General features: G+C 42.8%; 1 protein-coding gene across 2 annotated transcripts in view; it reads right to left on the bottom strand.

The window, feature by feature from the left end:
* Positions 1-25,180, bottom strand: part of frmd4b (FERM domain containing 4B) — a 138,653-nt gene that overhangs the window by 95,853 nt on the left and 17,620 nt on the right. Inside the window, exon 1 of one of the 2 annotated variants that reach the window (XM_002940515.5) lies at positions 5,559-5,904. The exons of the other annotated variant lie outside the window; for it this stretch is intronic. Within the exon in view, the coding sequence (XP_002940561.2) occupies positions 5,559-5,720 (162 nt within the window). The 5' untranslated portion in view covers positions 5,721-5,904. Of the gene's footprint in view, positions 1-5,558; positions 5,905-25,180 lie in introns of those variants that run through there. 2 annotated transcript variants of the gene reach the window in all.

Genomic DNA, 25,180 nt, shown 5'->3' with positions numbered 1-25,180 from the left:
TATTTTTAGTTTTATAATTATTTCAATAACTGTTCAGCAGCTCTCCAGTTTGGAGTTATAACAACTATCTGGTTGCTAGGGTCCAAATTGCCTTAGCAACCAGCGAGTGGTTTGAATGTGGGACTGATATATGACTAGGAGAGTGAATGAATAGAAAAAAAAAGTTATAAAAAGTAACAATAACAATAAAATTGTAGCCAAACAGAGCAATAGTTTTTTGGCTAGTGGGGTCAGTGACCCCCATTTGAAAGCTGGAAAGAGATTGAAGAATAAGGCAAAAAAAAAACTATAAGAAACAAATAAGACCAAGTGAAAGGTTGCTTAGGATTGGTCATTCTATAACATACTAAAAGTAAAACATTGCTGCTCATGGAGTAACCGTACCAACTTTCAGTTATAGCCACTGAAGGGCAATTATGGGATATCTCTGCGATATTGTTAGAAAGCTGTGAACTCATAACAATAATGTTATTGGCAGAGCTCGCGCCTCCCTAAGGCTGAATCAATAGGCCAGATTATTCCTTCCTCCCGCGCATCCCATGGCCAACTGCCTCACTGTTATTTCAATAGAAGAGTCTGTTGGGCATTTGGCAGAGTTTATAGGAGAGGAAATGAGTGTAGATATTTCAAGTGGATCATACAACTTCCATTGCTTATTCTATTTAATTGCTTATTCTTTTTCATACAGGAGAATGTCTCTCAGTTCCAGGCAAGAACTCTTATTAAACGAACACAACTTTTTAGAAAGTTTTCATTTTTTTGATCAAGCAAAATACAATACCTTCTTAGAGGCACCATCTCTCCCTACTATACCTGCTATCCCACAGCCCCAGTCCCTTCCCAGAGGCTATTATCCCCCCCACTGCTACTATAGGCACCATCTCTCCCTACTATACCTGTTATCCCACAGCCCCAGTCCCTTCCCAGAGGCTATTATCCCCCCACTGCTACTATAGGCACCATCTCTCCCTACTATACCTGCTATCCCACAGCCCCAGTCCCTTCCCAGAGGCTATTATCCCCCCACTGCTACTATAGGCACCATCTCTCCCTACTATACCTGCTATCCCACAGCCCCAGTCCCTTCCCAGAGGCTATTATCCCCCCCACTGCTACTATAGGCACCACCTCTCCCTACTATACCTGCTATCCCACAGCCCCAGTCCCTTCCCAGAGGCTATTATCCCCCCCACTGCTACTATAGGCACCATCTCTCCCTACTATACCTGCTATCCCACAGCCCCAGTCCCTTCCCAGAGGCTATTATCCCACTGCTTCTATAGGCACCATCTCTCCCTACTATACCTGCTATCCCACAGCCCCAGTCCCTTCACAGAGGCTATTATCCCCCCACTGCTACTATAGGCACCATCTCTCCCTACTATACCTGCTATCCCACAGCCCCAGTCCCTTCCCAGAGGCTATTATCCCCCCCACTGCTACTATAGGCACCATCTCTCCCTACTATACCTGCTATCCCACAGCCCCAGTCCCTTCCCAGAGGCTATTATCCCACTGCTACTATAGGCACCATCTCTCCCTACTATACCTGCTATCCCACAGCCCCAGTCCCTTCCCAGAGGCTATTATCCCCCCCACTGCTACTATAGGCCCCATCTCTCCCAACTATACCTGCTATCCCACAGCCCCAGTCCCTTCCCAGAGGCTATTATCCCCCCACTGCTACTATAGGCACCATCTCTCCCTACTTTACCTGCTATCCCACAGCCCCAGTCCCTTCCCAGAGGCTATTATCCCCCCACTGCTACTAAAGGCACCATCTCTCCCTACTATACCTGCTATCCCACAGCCCCAGTCCCTTCCCAGAGGCTATTATCCCCCCACTGCTACTATAGGCACCATCTCTCCCTACTATACCTGCTATCCCACAGCCCCAGTCCCTTCCCAGAGGCTATTATCCCACTGCTACTATAGGCACCATCTCTCCCTACTATACCTGCTATTCCAAAGCCATAGCTGTAAAGCCTTTAATGAGCCCAGTTCCGTGTGTACATTGGAAGCAGCCTTCTGCCAACACTACACTGAAGCTACTCAACATATTCCAGTATTACATTCATTAAGGTATAGTCATACATTTCTGGGTATGGTGGTGAAGATGGGCACATGGGGAAAAGGGGCAGGGGAATAATGGAACCTTACCAAACCCACACTACCCCCGTCCCCCAGCAGAGACGGCTCAGACTAAAGTTATTCCACTTTTCACCAAAAGCCACCAACAGAGATCCAGACACAAAATCTGGTAATGATTTGCACATTTATTCAGTTTTTTAAAGAACACAAAATGACTGCCTGTTGGGGAAAAATGTTAACCCCTGTGGCGAAACACAGACAGACTACTTGTTGGGAAAAGAGCTTTCATTTACCCCCTTCATGATCACTATGCATCAAATTCACAAATCATCAATGGGTGGCGCAGTGACTCAGTGGTCAGCAGCAATGACGTTTTCTGGGGTACAGAGTGTGCTGCTAACCAGGGTACTATCTGCAAACAGTTTGTATGTGCCTATGGTGCCTATAATAGCAGTGGGGGATAATAGCCTCTGGGAAGGGACTGGGGCTGTGGGATAGCAGGTATAGTAGGGAGAGATGGTGCCTATAGTAGCAGTGGGGGGATAATAGCCTCTGGGAAGGGACTGGGGCTGTGGGATAGCAGGTATAGTAGGGAGAGATGGTGCCTATAGTAGCAGTGGGGGGATAATAGCCTCTGGGAAGGGACTGGGGCTGTGGGATAGCAGGTATAGTAGGGAGAGATGGTGCCTATAGTAGCAGTGGGGGGATAATAGCCTCTGGGAAGGGACTGGGGCTGTGGGATAGCAGGTATAGTAGGGAGAGATAGTAGCAGTGGGATATTAACCTCTGGGAAGGCGGTGCCGTTTATGAAACTGAATAAGCAACAGGAGTAGTAGAGTAGTAGAGTAGTAGAGTAGTAGGGTTAATAGCCTATGCAAAGCCTATGGAAAGAAACAGGGGCTGTATATATCTAATACAGAAGGGAGATATACCTACACTAACACATCATCCCTTCGTTGTTCAAGCTGCAGACCCTAAAATAACTTCACTTCACTGTATGTGAAGTGTGGCTGTGGGATAGCAAATATAGTAGGGATAGATGGTGTCTATAGTAGCAGTGGGGGGATAATAGCCTCTGGGAAGGGACTGGGGCTGTGGGATAGCAGGTATAGTAGGGAGAGATTGTGCCTATAGTAGCAGTGGGGGGATAATAGCCTTTGGGAAGGGACTGGGGCTGTGGGATAGCAGGTATAGTAGGGAGAGATTGTGCCTATAGTAGCAGTGGGGGGATAATAGCCTCTGGGAAGGGACTGGGGCTGTGGGATAGCAGGTATAGTAGGGATAGATGGTGCCTATAGTAGCAGTGGGATAATAGTCTCTGGGAAGGGACTGGGGCTGTGGGATAGCAGGTATAGTAGGGAGAGATGGTGCCTATAGTAGCAGTGGGGGGATAATAGCCTCTGGGAAGGGACTGGGGCTGTGGGATAGCAGGTATAGTAGGGAGAGATGGTGCCTATAGTAGCAGTGGGGGGATAATAGCCTCTGGGAAGGGACTGGGGCTGTGGGATAGCAGGTATAGTAGGGAGAGATGGTGCCTATAGTAGCAGTGGGGGGATAATAGCCTCTGGGAAGGGACTGTGGCTGTGGGATAGCAGGTATAGTAGGGAGAGATGGTGCCTATAGTAGCAGTGGGGGGATAATAGCCTCTGGGAAGGGACTGGGGCTGTGGGATAGCAGGTATAGTAGGGAGAGATGGTGCCTATAGTAGCAGTGGGGGGATAATAGCCTCTGGGAAGGGACTGGGGCTGTGGGATAGCAGGTATAGTAGGGAGAGATAGTAGCAGTGGGATATTAGCCTCTGGGAAGGCGGTGCCATTTATGAAACTGAATAAGCAACAGGAGTAGTAGAGTAGTAGGATTAATAGCCTATGGAAAGAAACAGGGGCTGTATATATCTAATACAGAAGGGAGATATACCTACACTAACACATCATCCCTTCGTTGTTCAAGCTGCAGACCCTAAAATAACTAATAACAAATCTAAAACAGCCCTGAACAAATTATTAAAGGGTAACTAAAGCAGTAACTGAAGGTATTATTTAAATTCAGCTGGTACACAAACAAAAGACTTTTGCAGCTTAAATGAATGTTCCACAGTTCCAATTCTTGAATGTCCCTTTACTGTACCTTTATTTGCACACCTGGTGCTCACCCCCTAGTGACATCAGTCACCTTAGGGAAGCGCCCCCCCCTCCCCCCCGGCAGGTGCTTCATGGGGGAGGCAATCAGCTGGGGCTCCTGCATTCATAACAAAAACAAATAGCTCTGCTGGGTCTCAGCACAAAATGATGTACTTGGGGAAGCAAATTCCTCTCTACTCATCAGTTTGTGCCCTGTACAACAAGAAGCTGCTGCTCGTTACCGTAAAACCCAGCGCAAAGTAACCCTGGCAGATAAAAAAAAACCATTGCCCTGTGAGGCTACAATTTTATTCTTATTGTTAATTTTTATATTCAGGCCCCATTCATCTTCAAGTCTGTTATTCAAACCACTGCCTGGTTGCTAGTGTAAATTGGACCCTAGCAACCAGATGCCTGGTGAACAATAAACACAAGTAAATAATAAATTGCAAATTATCTCATAATATCATTGTCTGCATTATTTTTGATGAATGACATCTGATCCCTATTGTAAACTGCAGTCCTGCCCTGCTTTATGGCTGAGATTCTAGCTATCTGTATAACAGAGCATTCTGTCACAGTGGCACAGATCCTATCTGATCCCCCCATTGTAAGCAGCAGTCCTGCCCTGCTTTATGGCTGAGATTCTAGCTATCTGTATAACAGAGCATTCTGTCACACTGGCACAGGTCCTATCTGATCCCCCCCATTGTAAGCAGCAGTCCTGCCCTGCTTTATGGCTGAGATTCTAGCTATCTGTATAACAGAGCATTCTGTCACACTGGCACAGATCCTATCTGATCCCCCCCATTGTAAGCAGCAGTCCTGCCCTGCTTTATGGCTGAGATTCTAGCTATCTGTATAACAGAGCATTCTGTCACAGTGGCACAGATCCTATCTGAACCCCATTGTAAGCAGCAGTCCTGCCCTGCTTTATGGCTGAGATTCTAGCTATCTGTATAACAGAGCATTCTGTCACAGTGGCACAGATCCTATCTGATGGAAGGCCATCTCCCATAGAGTCCATTATAGGCAAAGAATTCTAATTTTTAAAAAAGATTTCATTTTTCTCTGTAATAATAAAACAGTACTTTGTACTTGATCCTAACCAAGCTTTACAAATCCATACTAGTGGCAAAACTACTAGTGTCTTATTTAATGTTTAAATAACTTTTAGCAGACTTAAGCTATGGTGATTCAAATTACCCTTATCCAGAAAACCCCAAGTCCAAACCATTCTGGATAACAGATGCTATACCTGTTATTAAAATGAATAAAGCAAGGGGAAATAAAAGATCAATAAAATGTGACTTTTGGGGAATGACAGTACCCCATAGAGCCATTTACCTGGTACACCTCCCGTAACCCACACCATGTTCTGAGCATCAGCACACAAGTCCTGGATCTGTGAGAATACCACCTCCTGAGTGCCGATACGGTCAGATTCCATACGAGGCGGCTGCCGTTACACACCATGTCCTCCACCCCGCACATAAACACCGAAGCCATCCCACCAACTACGGAGTCCCTGTCCTGCAGACAAATGCACAGACGGGAACCCCCAGCAGCCAACGATATGGATCCTGTGCTCCGTTAGCAAAGTAAGTAGAGGGCAGAGCACAGCCAGGAGCCAGGGTCACTCAAACAAACCCGTCTTTCAGCCCAGCTTCCTGGGCAGGATCCAAACTGTGGTTGAATTTGGGCCAGCGACTGCCGTGGTTTGACACAAACTTACCACCCCCCCCCCCCCCCCAGCTGAAATAAAGCAGCCAGGTCTTTAACTCAAGGCTTCCAGCAATTGGATAATGTACAGGAGCCAGTGCCGCAGATTTCTAATTTAAATCAAATCCCTCCTTCTGTAGGATGGTGGCAAAAAGAGAGAGAAAAAAAAAAAAAAAAGAAGTCCCCACCCTGGTATATTTCTGGCAGATGCCGTCAGTTCTTCAGATGACTTATCATACATAAGTGACATCTATCAGTATGGGATCTGTCTCAGAGACAATGCAATTAACCGTCTAACTGCTTCCCCGTGCCGGCTTAAAGCGACAGTCTACATCTATCTGATTTGTGCATGGACTGGTTTCTATCAAACAGGGGTGTTCTATTAAGCTATGGGGCAATAAATGGGCAAACACCCCGCCAAAGATGGATGTGCCACCCAGCAAGCAGCTGTCTATGATCCAGATTATTGTGCTTAGGGAAGAAAAAGCCTTTCCATCTCGGGATAATCGTATTAACGGAGAGATCACTTCCAGTGAGGGAGATGAACGCAGAGCAGTAAACATTTACACATGGGACCCCAGGGGGAACCTCCTACCCAGCGCTGGTAGTTAAGGTGATACTAGAGCACAATTAGCCCCTTAGGGCCAAAGCTGCACAGGTGCATTGCCCTTGCTTTCTCTGCCTAATACCGCTATCTCCTTAAGGGAAAGGGAGAGCAGATTAAAGGGACGGTTATGCTTATAATCCTGTTGCCCTTTAGAGAAAGGTTAGGTTCTAAATTTATCAAAGATCCAACAGGTTAATAGAGTTTAATCTCTTATATCCAATGAACCTAGAGTTGTGTTGCTAAAGTAATAGGTAACCAAAAAGGGGAGCTGCAGATTCACAATTAAATCACTGCTAGCAAATTTGGGGGGCTTTATGAATATTAGTGCATAGTTTTGTAGTTCATACGCAAATCATAAGCAGAGGAGATATCTTTGCTAAGTGAGAAACACATGGTGCAGCTGCACTACATAGTCTGGCCAGAGAGGGGCACTGCATAATACATTATACATCCATCTCTACTTGGGGTGGAAAAAAAAGGGGAGACCCGGTCACTCAATAGTTAGCAATTCATTTAGATGTAAGGTTGCCACCTTTATTCAGAAAACATTCCAGCCCAGTGGTCCAGGCTGGTAAAGGGGTGATTTTGGTGGGTAAATGTGGTTTCTACAGGCTCCATGGGGATTTGGGCACCATTAAATAAACCCAATAGGGCTGTTCTGCCCCCAATAAGGGGTAATTATATCTTAGTTGGGATCCAGTACAGGTACTGTTTTATTATTACAGAGAAAAGGGAATCATTTAACCATTAAATAAACCCAATAGGGCTGTTCTGCCCCCAATAAGGGGTAATTATATCTTAGTTGGGATCAAGTACAGGTACTGTTTTATTATTACAGAGAAAAGGGAATCATTTAACCATTAAATAAACCCAATAGGGCTGTTCTGCCCCAATAAGGGGTAATTATATCTTAGTTGGGATCAAGTACAGGTACCGTTTTATTATTACAGAGAAAAGGGAATCATTTAACCATTAAATAAACCCAATAGGGCTGTTCTGCCCCCAATAAGGGGTAATTATATCTTAGTTGGGATCAAGTACAGGTACTGTTTTATTATTACAGAGAAAAGGGAATCATTTAACCATTAAATAAACCCAATAGGGCTGTTCTGCCCCCAATAAGGGGTAATTATATCTTAGTTGGGATCAAGTACAGGTACTGTTTTATTATTACAGAGAAAAGGGAATCATTTAACCATTAAATAAACCCAATAGGGCTGTTCTGCCCCCAATAAGGGGTAATTATATCTTAGTTGGGATCAAGTACAGGTACTGTTTTATTATTACAGAGAAAAGGGAATCATTTAACCATTAAATAAACCCAATAGGGCTGTTCTGCCCCCAATAAGGGGTAATTATATCTTAGTTGGGATCAAGTACAGGTACCGTTTTATTATTACAGAGAAAAAAGAAATAGTTTTAAATAATTAGAATTATCTGCTTATAATGGAGTCTATCGGAGATGGTCTTTCCATAATTCAGAACTTTCTGGATAATGGGTTTCTGGATAATAGGTCCCATACCTGAATATTATATATATATATATATATATATATATATATATATATATATATATAGTCTTATAGGGAAGAATATGTATTCTGTAGCGTTTCTGTTCCTTTAAAACCAGAGCACGTTACAATGGGATGTTATTACCGTAGCTCGGAAGAGGATTAATTCAGAAGCCAATTACAGAGCATTAAGTAAGCGGAATGCGTATGTCACCGGGGTGCAAAGAACACTCCCAGGCTCAGTAACATGAAGATAAAGTATAATTGCGTCTCTGGGCCGTATGTGCGCCGTGCGTTCCCAATCACACCCACCAGCTCTGCGGGTGCCCGGGGGCGCAGTATAGATAGCAGCACTGTTCGATCCAATTCCACACCAGCGCCGAGGACATGTTCCTCACACCAAGTACAGAGAAGTTATATTGTTTGTCAGAAAAAGAACATGGAGTACAGATCAGCCTCATATTTACCTTCCTGGTTTTTCCATTTTCCCTTATTCTTAGATTTAGTGTAAATTGTCCCAAAATTTGGATTTGCCCATATGTTTATGCTACGGGGAAAACAGATTGTTCTGTACAATTAATAAGAATGGAAAATAAATACCAGCATCCAAACAGGTAAGGCTGTCAGACCGCAACTCCCAGCATCCCGAGACCCTTCTGATATTACACACATTGGCACAGACATTAATATTGCAGTGACCATATAGAAGCATGGTATAGAAAAGCCAATTCTAGCAACTTTTCAACTGGTCTTTTTTAATTACTTATTTTTTATAGTATAATTATTTGTATGTATGTATATAAAACTTTATTTATAAAGCGCCACAAGGGTACGCAGCGCTGTACAGTCTTACAATATACACAATTACACACAGGGAGGGCAAGTGATATAATAAATAAAATAAATATATATATAAATGCACAGGGAATAAGTGCCATGTGGTATGAGACACAGTAGGAAGGAGGTCCCTGCCCTGTAGAGCTTACAATCTAATTTGTCTTCCTCTTCTGACCCTTTCCAGCTTTCAAATGGGGGTCACTGACCCCGTCAGCCAAAAAAACTATAGCTCTTTGAGGCTACAATTGTACCATTATTGTTACTATTTATTCCTTATCTTTCTATTCAGGCCCTCTCCTATACATATTCCGGTCTCTCATTCAAACCATTGCCTGGTTGCTAAGGTAATTTGAACCCTAGCAACCACATAACTGCTGAAATTACAAACTGGCGAACTGCTGAAAAAAGTGGAAAAATTGAAGAAAAAAAAACCACAAATAATAAAAAATACATTCCAATTGCAAATTTGAGACAAAACAGCAGACATAGGTCCTACATCCAATTCTGCTTAATCTATGCAATTTGTTCATCCCTGCTCCTTACCAGGCTGCCAACACGTGGCCCCTGGGGCTCATTTCTAAAGTTTGCGCAAAGCAGAATTATTCGCACAGTGCCCTGCCCAAATTATGCCAAAACATTGGTGGTGTAAAAAATAGCAGATTTAGCAAATTAGGAATTTATACCTGCAAAGTGAAAATCGACCAATAAAGACGCACAGTGGCCATGCTCACGCAAACCTCTATCCTATTTGTGAGCCATTTGCTAATTTTTATGCGCATTTAACAACGATTCGCAAAAAAAGGAAAGACGGGCACAGCAATGCAAAATGTAACCATTTAGGGGAAAACATGCACAAAAAGCCATATGCGCAAAAATATGTGCTGTGTAAACTTTATAAATGACCCCCATTCTGTTCAGCAACAGACAAATTTCCGTTAATGGGACGTCCCTTCCCTGCTAAACTGAGAGAGGGGACACGGAGGGCTGGATTAGCAGGAAAAGCTACAAATAATAAAGTCTGAGGTTTAGGAAGTGAGAAATAAAGGTTTGTTCCAAATTCAACAAGGATTTTGCCCAATCAGCATTTTGTCGGGACAGACAGGTTTATCAGTTTCATCCTATAAAACATACATACATGTCTTTCTACTTCCCTTTGTAAGATTAATATTAGGCGAGTTCTGCTGTCCCGTTACTGCCCTGTGAGCCACCAGCTCCTAACACCCCCAGAGTAGTACAGGTATGGGATCCCTTATCCGGAAACCCATTATCCAGAAAGCTCAGAATTACAGAAAGGTCAATTCCTATAGATTCCATTATGAGCAAATAATTCTAATTTTTCTAATCATTTAAACATGAAATAAACCCAATAGGACTGTTCTGGCCCCAATAAGGGGTAATTATATCTTAGTTGGGATCAAGTACAGGTACTGTTTTATTATTACAGAGAAAAGGGAATCATTTAACCATTAAATAAACCCAATAGGGTTGTTCTGCCCCCAATAAGGGGTAATTATATCTTAGTTGGGATCAAGTACAGGTACTGTTTTATTATTACAGAGAAAAGGGAATCATTTAACCATTAAATAAACCCAATAGGACTGTTCTGCCCCCAATAAGGGGTAATTATATCTTAGTTGGGATCAAGTACAGGTACTGTTTTATTATTACAGAGAAAAGGGAATCATTTAACCATTAAATAAACCCAATAGGACTGTTCTGCCCCAATAAGGAGTAATTATATCTTAGTTGGGATCAAGTACAGGTACTGTTTTATTATTACAGAGAAAAGGGAATCATTTAACCATTAAATAAACCCAATAGGGCTGTTCTGCCCCCAATAAGGGGTAATTATATCTTAGTTGGGATCAAGTACAGGTACTGTTTTATTATTACAGAGAAAAGGGAATCATTTAACCATTAAATAAACCCAATAGGGCTGTTCTGCCCCCAATAAGGGGTAATTATATCTTAGTTGGGATCAAGTACAGGTACTGTTTTATTATTACAGAGAAAAGGGAATCATTTAACCATTAAATAAACCCAATAGGACTGTTCTGCCCCCAATAAGGGGTAATTATATCTTAGTTGGGATCAAGTACAGGTACTGTTTTATTATTACAGAGAAAAGGGAATCATTTAACCATTAAATAAACCCAATAGGGCTGTTCTGCCCCAATAAGGGGTAATTATATCTTAGTTGGGATCAAGTACAGGTACTGTTTTATTATTACAGAGAAAAAGGAAAACATTTTAAAAAATGTGAATTATTTGATTAAAGTAGAGTCTATTTGAGATGGCCTTTCCGTAATTTCAAACTTTCTTGATAATGTGTTTCCGCATAAGGGGTCTGATACCTGTATTAAACAAGTCAAGTATTCAAAAAAAAGAGTAACTGGGGTTGAAAAAGAGATAATGTGAATATGTTGTTGCCGTTTGCTATAAGACGGTGTGCCATCCCTGCATGGATGCCTTTCCAGCAGCCCCCAGGCTCCGTTACGGGTGCATAGTGCAAATCACAACACTGTACTGGCTTTGTCTGCACTTTTCTTGGCACAAGCATTTCAGAATAACATTTTCCCCTGGTGCAAGGCTCCACCCTGGCAAAAGTGATGGAGTCAAACGCCAGTTTGAAGCACGGCAGGAAATTATGTCAGGTTTCAATTTTGTTCCAGGAACATTTAGAACACAAAGAGTGACACCCATTATACAGTAGTAAGGGGGAAAGGTTCTGCTCCAGACAGGCGCACCCAGGCATGGCAGCACCCTCACTTAACCTCCTGCATGCCATCATGATTAAGTATAGGCCTATTTAACAGCCAGATCATTACTATATCTTATCGTGATCAGAGTGAGCCCTGGATATGAGGTTCTCTGGTGGGCCCTAGATGGTCCGGGGTATAGATCTTAGAGGCACAGTCTGAAATCTGTAATATTCCAAGCATGTACAGTATCGGATCCCATATCAGGAAACTCATTATCCAGAAAGTTCAAAGTTATGGAAAGGCCATCTCCCATAGACTCATTTATAAACAAATAATTCTAAATTTTAAAAATAATTTCCTTTTTCCCTATAATAATAAAACAGTACCTGTACTTGATCCCAACTAAGATATAATTACCCCTTATTGGGGCAGAACAGCCCTATTGGGTTTATTTAATGGTTAAATGATTCCCTTTTCTCTGTAATAATAAAACAGTACCTGTACTTGATCCCAACTAAGATATAATTACCCCTTATTGGGGCAGAAAAGCCCTATTGGGTTTATTTAATGGTTAAATGATTCCCTTTTCTCTGTAATAATAAAACAGTACCTGTACTTGATCCCAACTAAGATATAATTACCCCTTATTGGGGGCAGAACAGCCCTATTGGGTTTATTTCATGGTTAAATGATTCCCTTTTCTCTGTAATAATAAAACAGTACCTGTACTTGATCCCAACTAAGATATAATTACCCCTTATTGGGGGCAGAACAGTCCTATTGGTAGTGCTGGGCGGTATACCGGTAAAAACCGATCACCGGTGTTTTTTTTTAAACCGATATGAATTTTCGACATACCGGTGTGCTGAATACTTCCGGGTGCGCACGTGACGTCAGCGCGCACGTGACGTCAGCGCGCACGTGACGTCAGCGCGCACACTCTACAAAAGCGCCATCGCTAGGACGCATTCAGAGTCGGATACCAATGTGAGCTGTCGGGGGTGCCTGGCCAGTAATTATATTTTATGTGAAGGGGATGGGTGGGTTATACTTATGTGAAGGGGATGGGGTTGTGTTTGGGGGGGGTGGGATGGGGTGGGGGGTTATATTTATGTGAAGGGGATGGGGGGGTGGGTGGGTTATACTTATGTGAAGGGGATGGGGTTGTGTTTGGGGGGGTGGGGCGGGGTGGGGGGTTATATTTATGTGAAGGGGATGGGGGGGTGTTTGGGGTGGGGTGGGGGGTGTGTGTGCGGATGGGGGGGTGTTTGGGGTGGGGGGGGTGCGTGCGGATGGGGGGGTGCGTGCGGATGGGGGGGTGTTTGGGGTGGCGGGGGGGGGGTGCGGGTGGCGGGTGTTTGGGGTGGTCACCTAATCATGCATGGGGAAAAAAAAATACCGTCAAATACCGTGATACCGATATAATTTTGAAAAATACCGTGATATAAATTTTTGGTCATACCGCCCAGCACTACCTATTGGGTTTATTTAATGGTTAAATGATTCCCTTTTCTCTGTAATAATAAAACAGTACCTGTACTTGATCCCAACTAAGATATAATTACTCCTTATTGGGGGCAAAACAATCCTTTTGGGTTTATTTAATATTTAAATCATCTTTTAGCAGACATAAGGTATGGAGATCCATATTATGTAAAGGTCCCTTATCCGGACAACTCCAGATCCCGAGCATTTAGGATAATGGGTCCCATACCTGGAGGTTGCTGTTTCACTTAGGCATGAAAACGATAAATCATCCCTTGGCTAAACAAGACATAGCTAGCCAGTGGGCTAATGCTCCTGGCCTGGCTGAGTACACTATGGCTACGGAGCAGAGCATATATCAAACCACAAAGCCACGGGCGCACAAGGAAATCTCTGCCACTATTGTATTTAAACACTCAAGCATTTCAGTATTTTGCAGGCCATGCCTGAGCGAGCGCTACAGCTACATTCCATCCTTATGCCTTGAAATAAGCAAGGCAAGCAGCAAAAATTGGATTTATGAACAAGCCATATTTATTGTAATACGCTGGCCCCGCTCTAGGAATGAATTCCCAGCTTGTCTTCCAAGCCGTTGCCTGGTTGCTTATATCCAAACAGCAGTTAAAGTGACAGAGCGAGGAGCATTAGAGCAATAACTGGAAGAACAATGCGTTGTACCTGTCACAGTCTAAATCGGAGAACATTGCTCCTTATGTTCTATTATCTATATTCATTTAAAGGACCATGGAAATAACATATGAATTACATTAATAAGTTAATTTCCCCTTTCGTTCCCATGCCACACTAGGGCACCTAACCCCACCTGACCATGATGCTCTCTTCCCTTGTGTACCCCCCTTCCTTTTCCACAACAGAGTGGCTTTTTCTCCCCTGTTCTATTCCGACAGGTGTCAGTGCTGGTACCAGAGGCACAGGAGAAGCCGCAGTCAGGATCAGGTTTCCCCAGCCCCGTGGCCTCGGCCTTATTGTACATGACAGGCTCCAATTACCTCTCCCCACAGAGCTGTTTCTAGTTACAGTACATCTGGCCCCATTTGTGTCACTGAGCATTACAGACTCAGTGTTAGCTATACAGCCATGCTAACCTGATAACCTCTGTCTTAAGGTGGCCATACATGGTCCGATTGTAGCTGCCAATATCGGTCCCTTGGACCGATTCGGCAGCTTATCGGCCCGTGTAGGGCAAACAACGACTGGCCTGCCCGACCGATATCTGGCCTGAAATCGGGCGACCTCACTAGGCGAGTGGATCTTTACGTGTATGGCCACCTTTAGGGCTCTGGCACACGGGGGAGATTAGTCGCCCGCGATTAACTCCCTGTTTTGTACCATGGGAGCACAGAACTCTGGAACTGGGTGTCCAGGTAGGAGCGGGACTGTCCTTAGGGTAAATAACCCCTTTCCCATAATCTTGCCTTGCTATACGCACACTATCCCACAGTAGCCTGTTGTCTAATACCATCTTGCCTTACAATATACTATATCTGCAGATGATACTAATATTCATTATTTGATTAGATTTACAGTAGATCTTAGTGACACTTATTTCCTGCAAACTAATATGCAACTCCCCTCTGCCACTTTTCAGCTGAAAGGGATCACATCGGGATTTTTACACCAGTGGTCCCAGCAATAAATTTGGTTTAACTGTTGCATTTCTATCCTTGTGGGAAGTTAGCGCCACCTGCCTGTCATGCATGTAACTTACAGTTCTAGGAAAAGTGACAGTTATGTATGTATGTATATCTTTATTTATAAAGTGCTACTTATGTACGCAGCGCTGTACAGTAGATACATTAATACAAACAGGGGGTTATTAAGATAATAATAGATAAATACACAGTATAACAATAAATACAAATAAATACAAGATACAGTTGCAATAAGATAAGAGTCAAAGACAAAGAGGACGGAGGTCCCTGCCCCATAGAGCTTACAATCTATATGGGAGGGTAACTTACAGACACAAATAGGCAAATATAAGTGCTGTAGGTCACAGTGGGTGACACTACAATATAAGTGCTATAAGTTATAAGGAGTATTCTTGGCTTCCAGTGGCTAAACCACTAGGGTGCAATTAATGGCAGCTCACAGCTTGCCATATTGGGCTAGTCAAAAGGTGGCCAAAGATTTCCGGGAGCTGTAGGTTGTGGGGGGCCCAGGTTATAATGATACATAGAATCAAATAAAATTGCGGTTTGCGTGACCGGCCCTCTGTGCGTTGTTATCATGCACGAATATATTGACAATTTTCACTTTTCAAATATGAATTTGCAAAATCAGTTTATATATTTTCCGCCACCAAAGTTGTGGCGTAAGTTGGACACAGAGCATGTGCATAAATATTCGCAATGTGCGAATGTACCATATTTAAAACACTTTTAAAGACATTTGCACTGCAAATAAAAATTTGTAATTATGTTTGCGCATTAAATGCACCAGTCTTGTCCAGCTTTATAAATATAAACACAGCACATGCCCCCCACTGACTCTAATCAGACCTTAACGACTCCATCAGGCCCTACTGTCATCTTTTCCACTACTGTCACCATCTTGGTCTCCTAAAGCCATCTTGCCTTACATTTCCCATATTTCCCTAAAGACGCCATTTTGTCCTACTACTGCCATGTTGTTCTCATATCACCATCTTGATCTACTGTCTCTATCTTACAGTTCCCATATTTCCCTAAAGATGCCATTTTGTCCTACTGCTGCCAAGTTGTTCTCATATCACCATCTTGCTCTACTGTCTCTATCTTATATACTGATTCCATCTTGCCCCACGATACCTGCTATCATCTACAGGTCAGCAAAGCAATCATCCGACTATAGGGAGGTTTGCTCCTGGAAAAGGATATTCTCAAACATGACTGTTTTGTTAAAGGGGATGTAAACCCACAAACAAATATTTTGTATAAAGAAAGAAAATGTAAAACTAAGTAACTTCCAAATCAACATTAATAAAATATTTGTAATTTTTTAAGTCATTTGTAAATGTTTTTACAGTTGAAAGCAGTATTTGCCTGCACTGCTGGTTCTAATCTTTGAAACAATGTAGCTGAAAACAGCTCTCCTGCAGCCAAGACTCTTTTCCCCATTATGCACTGAACACTAATCTCTATAGGTGTGACAATCTGCTGGCTTCTGCTGAATTGTTTTCGGCAAGATATTGATTTTCAGCCAGATATCGGTCAGTTAGGCTCATCAGAGGGCCCATACATGGCTGCATTGTTCTGACGGAGCAATTTAGTCACCCCCAATAAATCTCTGCTACTGCGGGTAACTAATCTCTCCAAAATACTTTTCCACCAGCGACAATAGGAATAGAATCTGCTTGTGCATGGCCACCTTTAGGGCGAAGACAAACGAAGCTACTTAGTAGCAGCTACTTGTCACAGCTACGAAACACCAGAAAATACCCTGCCATAGACAATACTGAGAATTGCTTCTGCTAAAACACACAAAGAGACAATTGTCAGTATTGTCTATTTTAGTGGCAACGACAAGTAGCTGCTGTTAGTAGCTCTGTGTGTCTTAACCCATAGGGAGGTGACAGACGGGGAGATTAGTCGCCCACAACAAATCTTCTAGCCGCGGGCGACTAATCTCCCCGCAATGCCATCCCACCGGCAAGAATGTAAACCACCAGTGGGATGGCATACACTTCGCTGCAATTTCCGGAAGTCGCCCGAAGTTTCCTCTCAAGGCAACTTCGGGCGACTTCCGGAAATCGTAGCGTAACATACATAAAAGTATGTTAGATTTGTATCTTTTTTTTTTCCAAAACACGACCAGACATACAGTGTGAAGGCTCTAATCCCCCCATTAAATATGCAGTGATTAATATGCAGTGTTTGCACATGATTAACAGTAATGCTGCCCAACAGTTGGCCATACAGACGCACAGATTGCTGCATATTCTGGAGAGCAGGAAGCAGCTGGCAATGCCTCTCTGCAGCACCCTACCTACATATCAGCTTTCCCTTGGATTCCAGGGATCATGGTGTTCATTAGAGGTTGTGGGGGGGGTGAGGAAAATGCCCAGAAAGGCAGAGAATCATCACAACAATTTTGTTGCAGTGATTTGTTACATAAAGCAGAATCACATTCATTTTTTATCAAAATAACACCTTGTTCCTGGGCATTTATAGTTCAGCAACAACTGGAGGGCATACATTGCACATCCTCATCTGCACTAGTTACATTAGCCACAGAGTAGTTAACAATAGCAACCAATCGGTGACTGGTTTTCATTGTTGTAGCTGCTTTAAAAATATCAAAGTCTATTACTGGTTGGTTGTTATGGGTGACTGCATCTGCAATAGCAGGGGAAGCCAAGTGGCTAGAAAAGATCTGCATTTCCCCCGGCACTTTCCATCCTGACTGCAGCCATGCTGTGCTGTCAGATCCTAGGGGTTGAAGGGAAAGGGTATTGGTAACATGACTTGGTGGGGCCCCCAACAATTTTTCTGTAGGGGGGCCCAGGAAAGTGAAGTTACAACACTGTAAAGTTCATGATTTAAAGTAGGTTCTACCTATTTACTTCCCCTATGTCTATGAAAGTTCAGTACAAACTAAATTTATTTGTCAGTGCAATTCCCCTTAAATTCCTGCTGTGATCTTTCAGTGAACTGCATGTAAGTGTGAGTGACAGAGCAGCAGGAAATGGAGGCAGCAGCAGCCCATTTAGCTCGTATTCGCCGTCAGCACCGAGTTCTGCCGCAGGATTATTTCCAGCTGTGTGACGCCTGGTGTCGACCCAAACACACCCCATAAATACAGTCTGTGCTGAGTCGTTGCACAACAGTTCTGGCAGCTGCTAAGCGGAGACCCGGAGGCACTACATGAGACATTGGGTTGGCTTGGATACGTAAGCTCTTGGGACTCCCCAAATACACAAAACAAACCCACTGGGGGAAAGAGATTTACTTATAGAAACATCAGCTGGTACAGACTGACAATCTGGCACCGGTACATCTGTGCACATGTGTGGGGCAAAAAGCTGCAACTTCTGGATCACAGACAAGTGCAACAGGGTGTATAACATACACACATATATATATATATATATATATATATATAATCACATCTACTATATAGCTTAAAATTAGAATATGTCAGGATATGCTCATTAGAGCACAGGGCTGGATTGGGTCATTTTGCGACTAGAGGCAATAATTGGATAATACTGTAAGGGTGCTTTTAGCAGGTTAGGGGAAATCATCTGTCAGAAAGGAAATCAGATTCAGTTACCTGACAGCCAAGGGATCATGCAAATAGAAAGTGTTGGACTAACAGTGGATGGTGGGAAATGTAGTTTAACCCCCTTATCTGTCAGCCTCTTTGATCTGACCACATCAGGTAATAGGGGGCTACTCTGTTGCGGAGGGCCCAGGACTATTTACCCCTGTCTTCTACCCTACAACCAGCCCTGTCACCAGTAATAGGAAATTCCATGAACAAATACATTTTGCTCCCTTGCAGGTACATTAAAAGCAGGAGAATGTTTTCTGAATGTTAATAAATCCGCATTTAATTTTTGGTGACACTTTTTCTTTAAGAAGAAAATCCTACAGCAGAAGCAAATGCTAAATTAAGTGATATGGATGGAAAATACGTGGTCTAATATATACCTAGCTTGGCCTCTTGGTACAGCATATACACACTCCCTGCCTGGACTCTTGGTACAGTATATACACACCCATGTTGGCCTTCTTGGTACAGTATATACCCATACACGGCCTGGCCTTCGTGGAACAGTATATACAAAAACATACAGCCTGGCCTCTTGGTACAGTACATACACACCCATCTTGGCCTTCGTGGTACAGTATATACGCATACACAGCCTGGCCTTTGTGGTACAGTATATGCACACCCATCTTGGCCTTCTTGGTACAGTATATACGCATACATGGCCTGGCCTTCGTGGTACAGTATATACAAAAACATACGGCCTGGCCTCTTGGTACAGTACATACACACACTCATCTTGGTACAGTATATACACACCCATCTTGGCCTTCTTGGTACAGTACATACACACACCCATCTTGGTACAGTATATACACACCCATCTTGGCCTTCTTGGTACAATATATACTCATACACGGCCTGGCCTTCGTGGTACAGTATATACAAAAACATACGGCCTGGCCTCTTGGTACAGTATATACACACACCTATCTTGGTACAGTTTATACACACCCATCTTGGCCTCTTGGTAAAGTATATACACACAAAATCACCCTGGCTTCTTGGTACAGTATATACACACCGCCTGGCCTCTGGGTACAGTATATACACACAAACACACCCATCTTGGTACAGTATATACACACACCCATCTTGGTACAGTATATACACACACCCATCTTGGCCTCTTGGTAAAGTATATACACACAAAATCACCCTGGCTTCTTGGTACAGTATATACACACACATACGGCCTGGCCCTTTGTACAGTACATATATACACACACCGAGCCTGGCTGGCAGATGCCTACAAGAGACAACTATCTGCTGCTTTGTGAGAGTCATCCATCCGGCGCCGGGCTACACATGGAATGCCATATGGTACATATGTTTTATTAATATGTTTGCTGTCAGGGGCTTATTCCAAGCATTGGGAGACTGGGAAACAACCTACACTGAAAGTACAACAAAATAATTTATCTGCGTAGCCCCACCAGACTTCGTACATTAACTGATATTTATAATTTGGCTATTGGAACAATATGGGTTATTCTTAGATCTTGCTATTGTTTATACAGAGCTGCAAAGTATTTAAGATAAACAGTTCCCTGACCCACAGATCTAACAGTCTAAATTCGGTGCCTGATCAGAGAGGGTGAAGTACCTAAGGCTCAGTTGAATTGTCACAGGCTGTCACTGGCCAGTACAGGTATGGGATCTGTTATCTGGAAACCCAATATCCAGAAAGCTCAGAATTACGGAAAGCCTGTCTCTCATAGAGTCCATTTTAATCAAATAATTAAAATTTTAAAATTGATTTCCTTTTTCTCTGTAATAATAAAACAGTACCTGTACTTGATCCCAACTAAGATATAATTACCCCTTATTGGGGGCAGAACAGCCCTATTGGGTTTATTTCATGGTTAAATGATTCCCTTTTCTCTGTAATAATAAAACAGTACCTGTACTTGATCCCAACTAAGATATAATTACCCCTTATTGGGGGTAGAACAGCCCTATTGGGTTTATTTCATGGTTAAATGATTCCCTTTTCTCTGTAATAATAAAACAGTACCTGTACTTGATCCCAACTAAGATATAATTACCCCTTATTGGGGGCAGAACAGCCCTATTGGGTTTATTTCATGGTTAAATGATTCCCTTTTCTCTGTAATAATAAAACAGTACCTGTACTTGATCCCAACTAAGATATAATTACCCCTTATTGGGGGCAGAACAGTCCTATTGGGTTTATTTCATGGTTAAATGATTCCCTTTTCTCTGTAATAATAAAACAGTACCTTGTACTTGATCCCAACTAAGATATAATTAATCCTTACTGGATGCAAAATAATCCCATTGAGTTTAATTAATGTTTTATTGATTTTTTAATCAATTTAAAAGGTATGAAGATCCAAATTACAGAAGACCCCTTATCCGGAATACCCTTGGTCCCGAGCATTCTGGATAACGGGTCCTATACCTGTAATATAAAACTTGTTTCTCTGTGCCAACTGCACAGAGAAACAAGCCATTGTTTCTCTCCATCAGATTGGAGAATTAAAAAGAGGTTGGCTGAACTGCAACTAAAGCCCAGTGAAATATTTGGGCAGGAACTGGTGAAAATGAATGTTCTGGTTGGCCCTCGACTCCTAAACTTTGCCTTTGGCACTTAAGTAAAGATTCACATTTTTCAAAACAACCAGAGTGCTGCTGTTTTCTTCATTTTCGACTCCTAAACTTGGTACCCGAAATGGCACTACTCCCAAAATGAGGACCACATTGTATCAACCGACTGGATTTTCTAACTTGGCCAATGTTTTCAGATAATTTTTGGGCAGATACTGGTTAGGCAGGCTCCATACATGAACCAATAAGCTGTGGACCTGATCTTGAGGCATTGGCAGCTTAGGTTGGCCCGTGTCCAGCTTTAATCTTGAAACTCCTCTGCACGCCGGGGACCTAAACATCAGACAACAGTGCACTGACACAACTCCTTATCCAGTTTCCAGAATGAGACCCACTTAACTAACTCACCATGACAGGATACTGTTACCCCCCCAGGGCACATGAATCCATGATAAGGGATATACTGACAGTCCTTTTTTTTTTGTTTAACGTCAAGTAGAAAAGGCTTGAAAAAGTTGCATTTTGTTTCTGGAAGATTTTTTTTTTTTATGTTAAAGGCCATTGTATGTGCATAGCGCCTAGGGGATTTTGTCTAAATTTTGACATTTAACCCCGGCTTCAACAGAATAAAAATAAATTGCTTGCGAGGAGACAAAGGCCTGTATTGTGCAGAGGATACATTACTCCCTTTGATTTCATGTGAATGGAAGATACCTGCTGGGTGACAGAGAGCATGAGCGCAACTCGCTGGCACAATAGTACAATGGAACCACCCCCCAGCCTCCATTACTCAATCATTATATCCCAGAGAACAATTTTTCCCCATCTCAACGTTCCAAAAGGTTAGTAGCCGACAGTAAAAGCCTAAAAATTTCCCACTGAAAAAAATATTATCCAGAACGGTTTTCTTCTTTGCAAAAGCTGTAAAATGATCCTTGTCTGCCTCAATGTACAAACAGAATAAAAGGACCACTACCCTCACAAATGCCTGTTGAGCTGTGTAGGACCTATGGAAACTCTGCTTATAAGAGAGTACAGCGCAACAGGGGCTAATACACTTGTACCATGAGGTCACACTAGAGGGTTATAACATAATATGAGGTGTATAAATTGAACAGTCATCTCTCGCCATTAGACAACTAATATTACATTGTAGTGGCATAACAATATGGAAACCCGACTCCGCAACTCATTGGCCCCAGCAAAGGCCCTCAAAATACAGCTAGTTTGACTACATCTATATATGCACTTTTCCTTCCCCTTTTTAGTTTGTAACCACACTCTGATTGGAGAAAGAGGAGCATGTGACGGAAAGCTAACATCCTGCTTTTTCACATGCTCAGCTCTATCCAATCACAGCATACTGGCACACTAAAAGATTATTAAAGCAAGGGCCCGTTTTTGTTTTTGCCTGAATTCCTCTTTACACTAAATGATAACATAAAATAATGTCTCAAAAAAAGGCCTAGCGTAGATTATTATCTCCCTGATGACATGGGGTTGGTTTAAAAATATAAACATGGGCAGGGCAAACATGTTCAAGTATGTTATAAATGACCCCCACTAAGTCTTAAGATGGCTATACATTGGCTGACTGTAGCTGCGAAATCAGCCCCTTAGACCGATTCAGCAGCTTATCGGCCTGTGTAGGGGCAAAGATTGGCCTATCCGATCAATCGGGCAGGTTCAAAAATTCAGTCGGATTGGGGGCCGCATCGGCTCATTGATGCGGTCCCCAAACCGACTGCACCCATTACAGTCGTTATAATTAAATCGTTTGGCCCCAGGGCCAAACAACCGAATTAGCCTAAATTCCCCCAATATCGTGGGGATAAAGGGAGAAGATCCGCTCGCTTGGCGACCTGGCCAGGCGAGTGGATCTTTACGTGTATGGCAACCTTTACTGGATTTCCCTGCCCCTCAGGGAACTGCAACGACCAGAATTCTCAAAAAGCTGATTCTGTAAATGCATTAACAGTAGATATGAAGGTTTTTATATAATGCAGTATATTGCCTGGGCCTAGCTGCTGCTTTCCCCCACTAACGCTGGTCACAAATCTGATTTCACGCCTCACTAATATGGATGTCGCCTTTATCCTGGACGCCTGTAGCTTTCTATTCCTGGAAGGAAATCTTCTGAGAGGCTTTGCCTATTGATCTGCCCCAAACCTCTGCCCATGGGAGCGAACATACTCACAGGGTGAGACGTAACCTGCTGATCAATCAGCACTACTGTCCAGCCCATTAAAGGGGAACTCCACCCAAATAGTAGGAAAACAATTCAGCTTTGCTTGGTGGAAAAAAAAAATCTTTCCATTATACATTAGTCATATAAATGCACTTGTATATGTAATTGCAACCAGTATCTATCAGGCCTATGCAATTGCCACTACCATTCAGAAACTGATTTGTTTTCTTTTTTTTGTTTTTCAATTCTCAGGCCGTATTGCAAACAGAACGACTGTATATAGAGATACAGCTCAACACATATAAAAGTGATTTTGCGTTCACTGTTTACATTCTACTTCTTTCCATGGCATTAGCACCTCAGATTTGCTAAGAGGAATCATGTAAATCTCATCAAAATGTTTCACAGCAGGCCGGGTGTTATTTTTTTAAACAGAGAGGTTTTCACAACTTGCAGGAAAATGGTAGTTCACACTTATAAGGATAGTAATATGGGAACCATTTACTCCTTAGAATGAATAGAAATCAGAAAATACAGTTTTTTTTTCCTACAGGTGACCCATCTAGCAACTGTTTTTTTACAAGAAGGCAGGTATATTACAGAATTTCTTACATGGAGAGGTGGCAGTGAGTAATTATAAGGTGGGATTTAAAGATTTCTTTATAACTTTTTTTTAGCAAAAAAGAGCAAATTTAGTTATCATTAAATCAGCAATGACTGTATAGTACAGTCTGAAAATCAGCCAAATAATCCTTGGGGCCACTATAATGCACACTGGCTTATTAATGACTCCAACCTGTGGCTCTTAATTTGCTAACTGCCAATATCCATTCAGCGACCCCTAGGTTAAAGACCCCTAAGTTAAATGGTTGGAGTGGTTTAGACTGGGATGTGGTTAGAAGAGTTATTATTACACTAAACAAGTAATTAATACATAAGGGAAAAGAAATCAATTCTCACATCTGTTGTGTCGGATAACCACAAGCAGCAGTGGCGGGTTCAAAAGCCCAGAGCATCCCCTCACAGCACTTTAGACTTCAAATCAATAGAAATAGGACACAAAACTGCAATTATTCTATTAATCAATCATAATCATTTGGTGGGGCATTATAGCAAGAGGCACAGGGAAAGGATTCAGGCGCTTTAATGGACAGCCTGAAGGAGAGAGAGACGATTCCATAGCAAAGTGAATACAGCATGTGCTTGGCCCTGCTCATGCCAACCCAGCCACGCCCCCTACTCCATTCAAGCCATGCCCATATTCCATTCAGGCCACGCCCCCTGACAGCGCTCCACCTTACAGCAGCCCCTCTGATGCGGTTCGGGGACCGCATCAACAAGCCAATGCGGTCCCGGATCCGACTGAATTTTTTAACCTGCCCGATCGATATCTGCCCAATTTCAGGCCAGATATCGGTCAGGCAGGCCCCTCTTTGCTGCCCCTACACGGGCCGATAAGCTGCCGAATCGGTCTAAGGGACCCATATCGGCAGCTACAATTGGCCTGTGTATGGCCACCTTAAATCAGGGTGACTCACCAACACTGCAGGTGAGAGCAAGTGAGAGCTGTGTTGCATTAGATGAGCAAAACGAAAGGAAAAATACATTTATAATAGAGATTATTATTAACATTTATTTATAAAGCGCCAACATATCCCGCAGCGCTGTACAATAAGTGGGTTTCATACATTGGACATACAGAGTAACATATAAAGCAATCAATAACCGATACAAGAGGTGAAGAGAGTCCTGCCCAAAAGAGCTTACAATCTACAAGATACAATGACATATTGCCATCTGAGGGCCACTGAACAAAACCACATGGCTACCAACCCTTACATTCTCAGTGCATAATATATTTTCTTTGGGTGTAAATAGTGATTCCATATGGGAAACTCATCAACACATTTTTTATGAAGCAGCCGTAGGAGTAGAGATCAGGGTGTGTAAGTCTCAGGGGGGCTGATTGTGCAGTTATCCATCCAACCAACTGGCAGAGACCTGAAAGTTCAATTCCCATGCAATCATGGCTGCCATCATTCCCCGCCTATTCCCAGGGTATTTTTTTTAGA

The sequence above is a fragment of the Xenopus tropicalis genome, chromosome 4, assembly GCF_000004195.4.
Source record: "Xenopus tropicalis strain Nigerian chromosome 4, UCB_Xtro_10.0, whole genome shotgun sequence".
NCBI lineage: Eukaryota > Metazoa > Chordata > Amphibia > Anura > Pipidae > Xenopus > Xenopus tropicalis.
The sequence above is the reverse complement of the archived record's forward strand: the minus strand, read 5'-3'. Positions and strand labels throughout refer to the sequence as shown.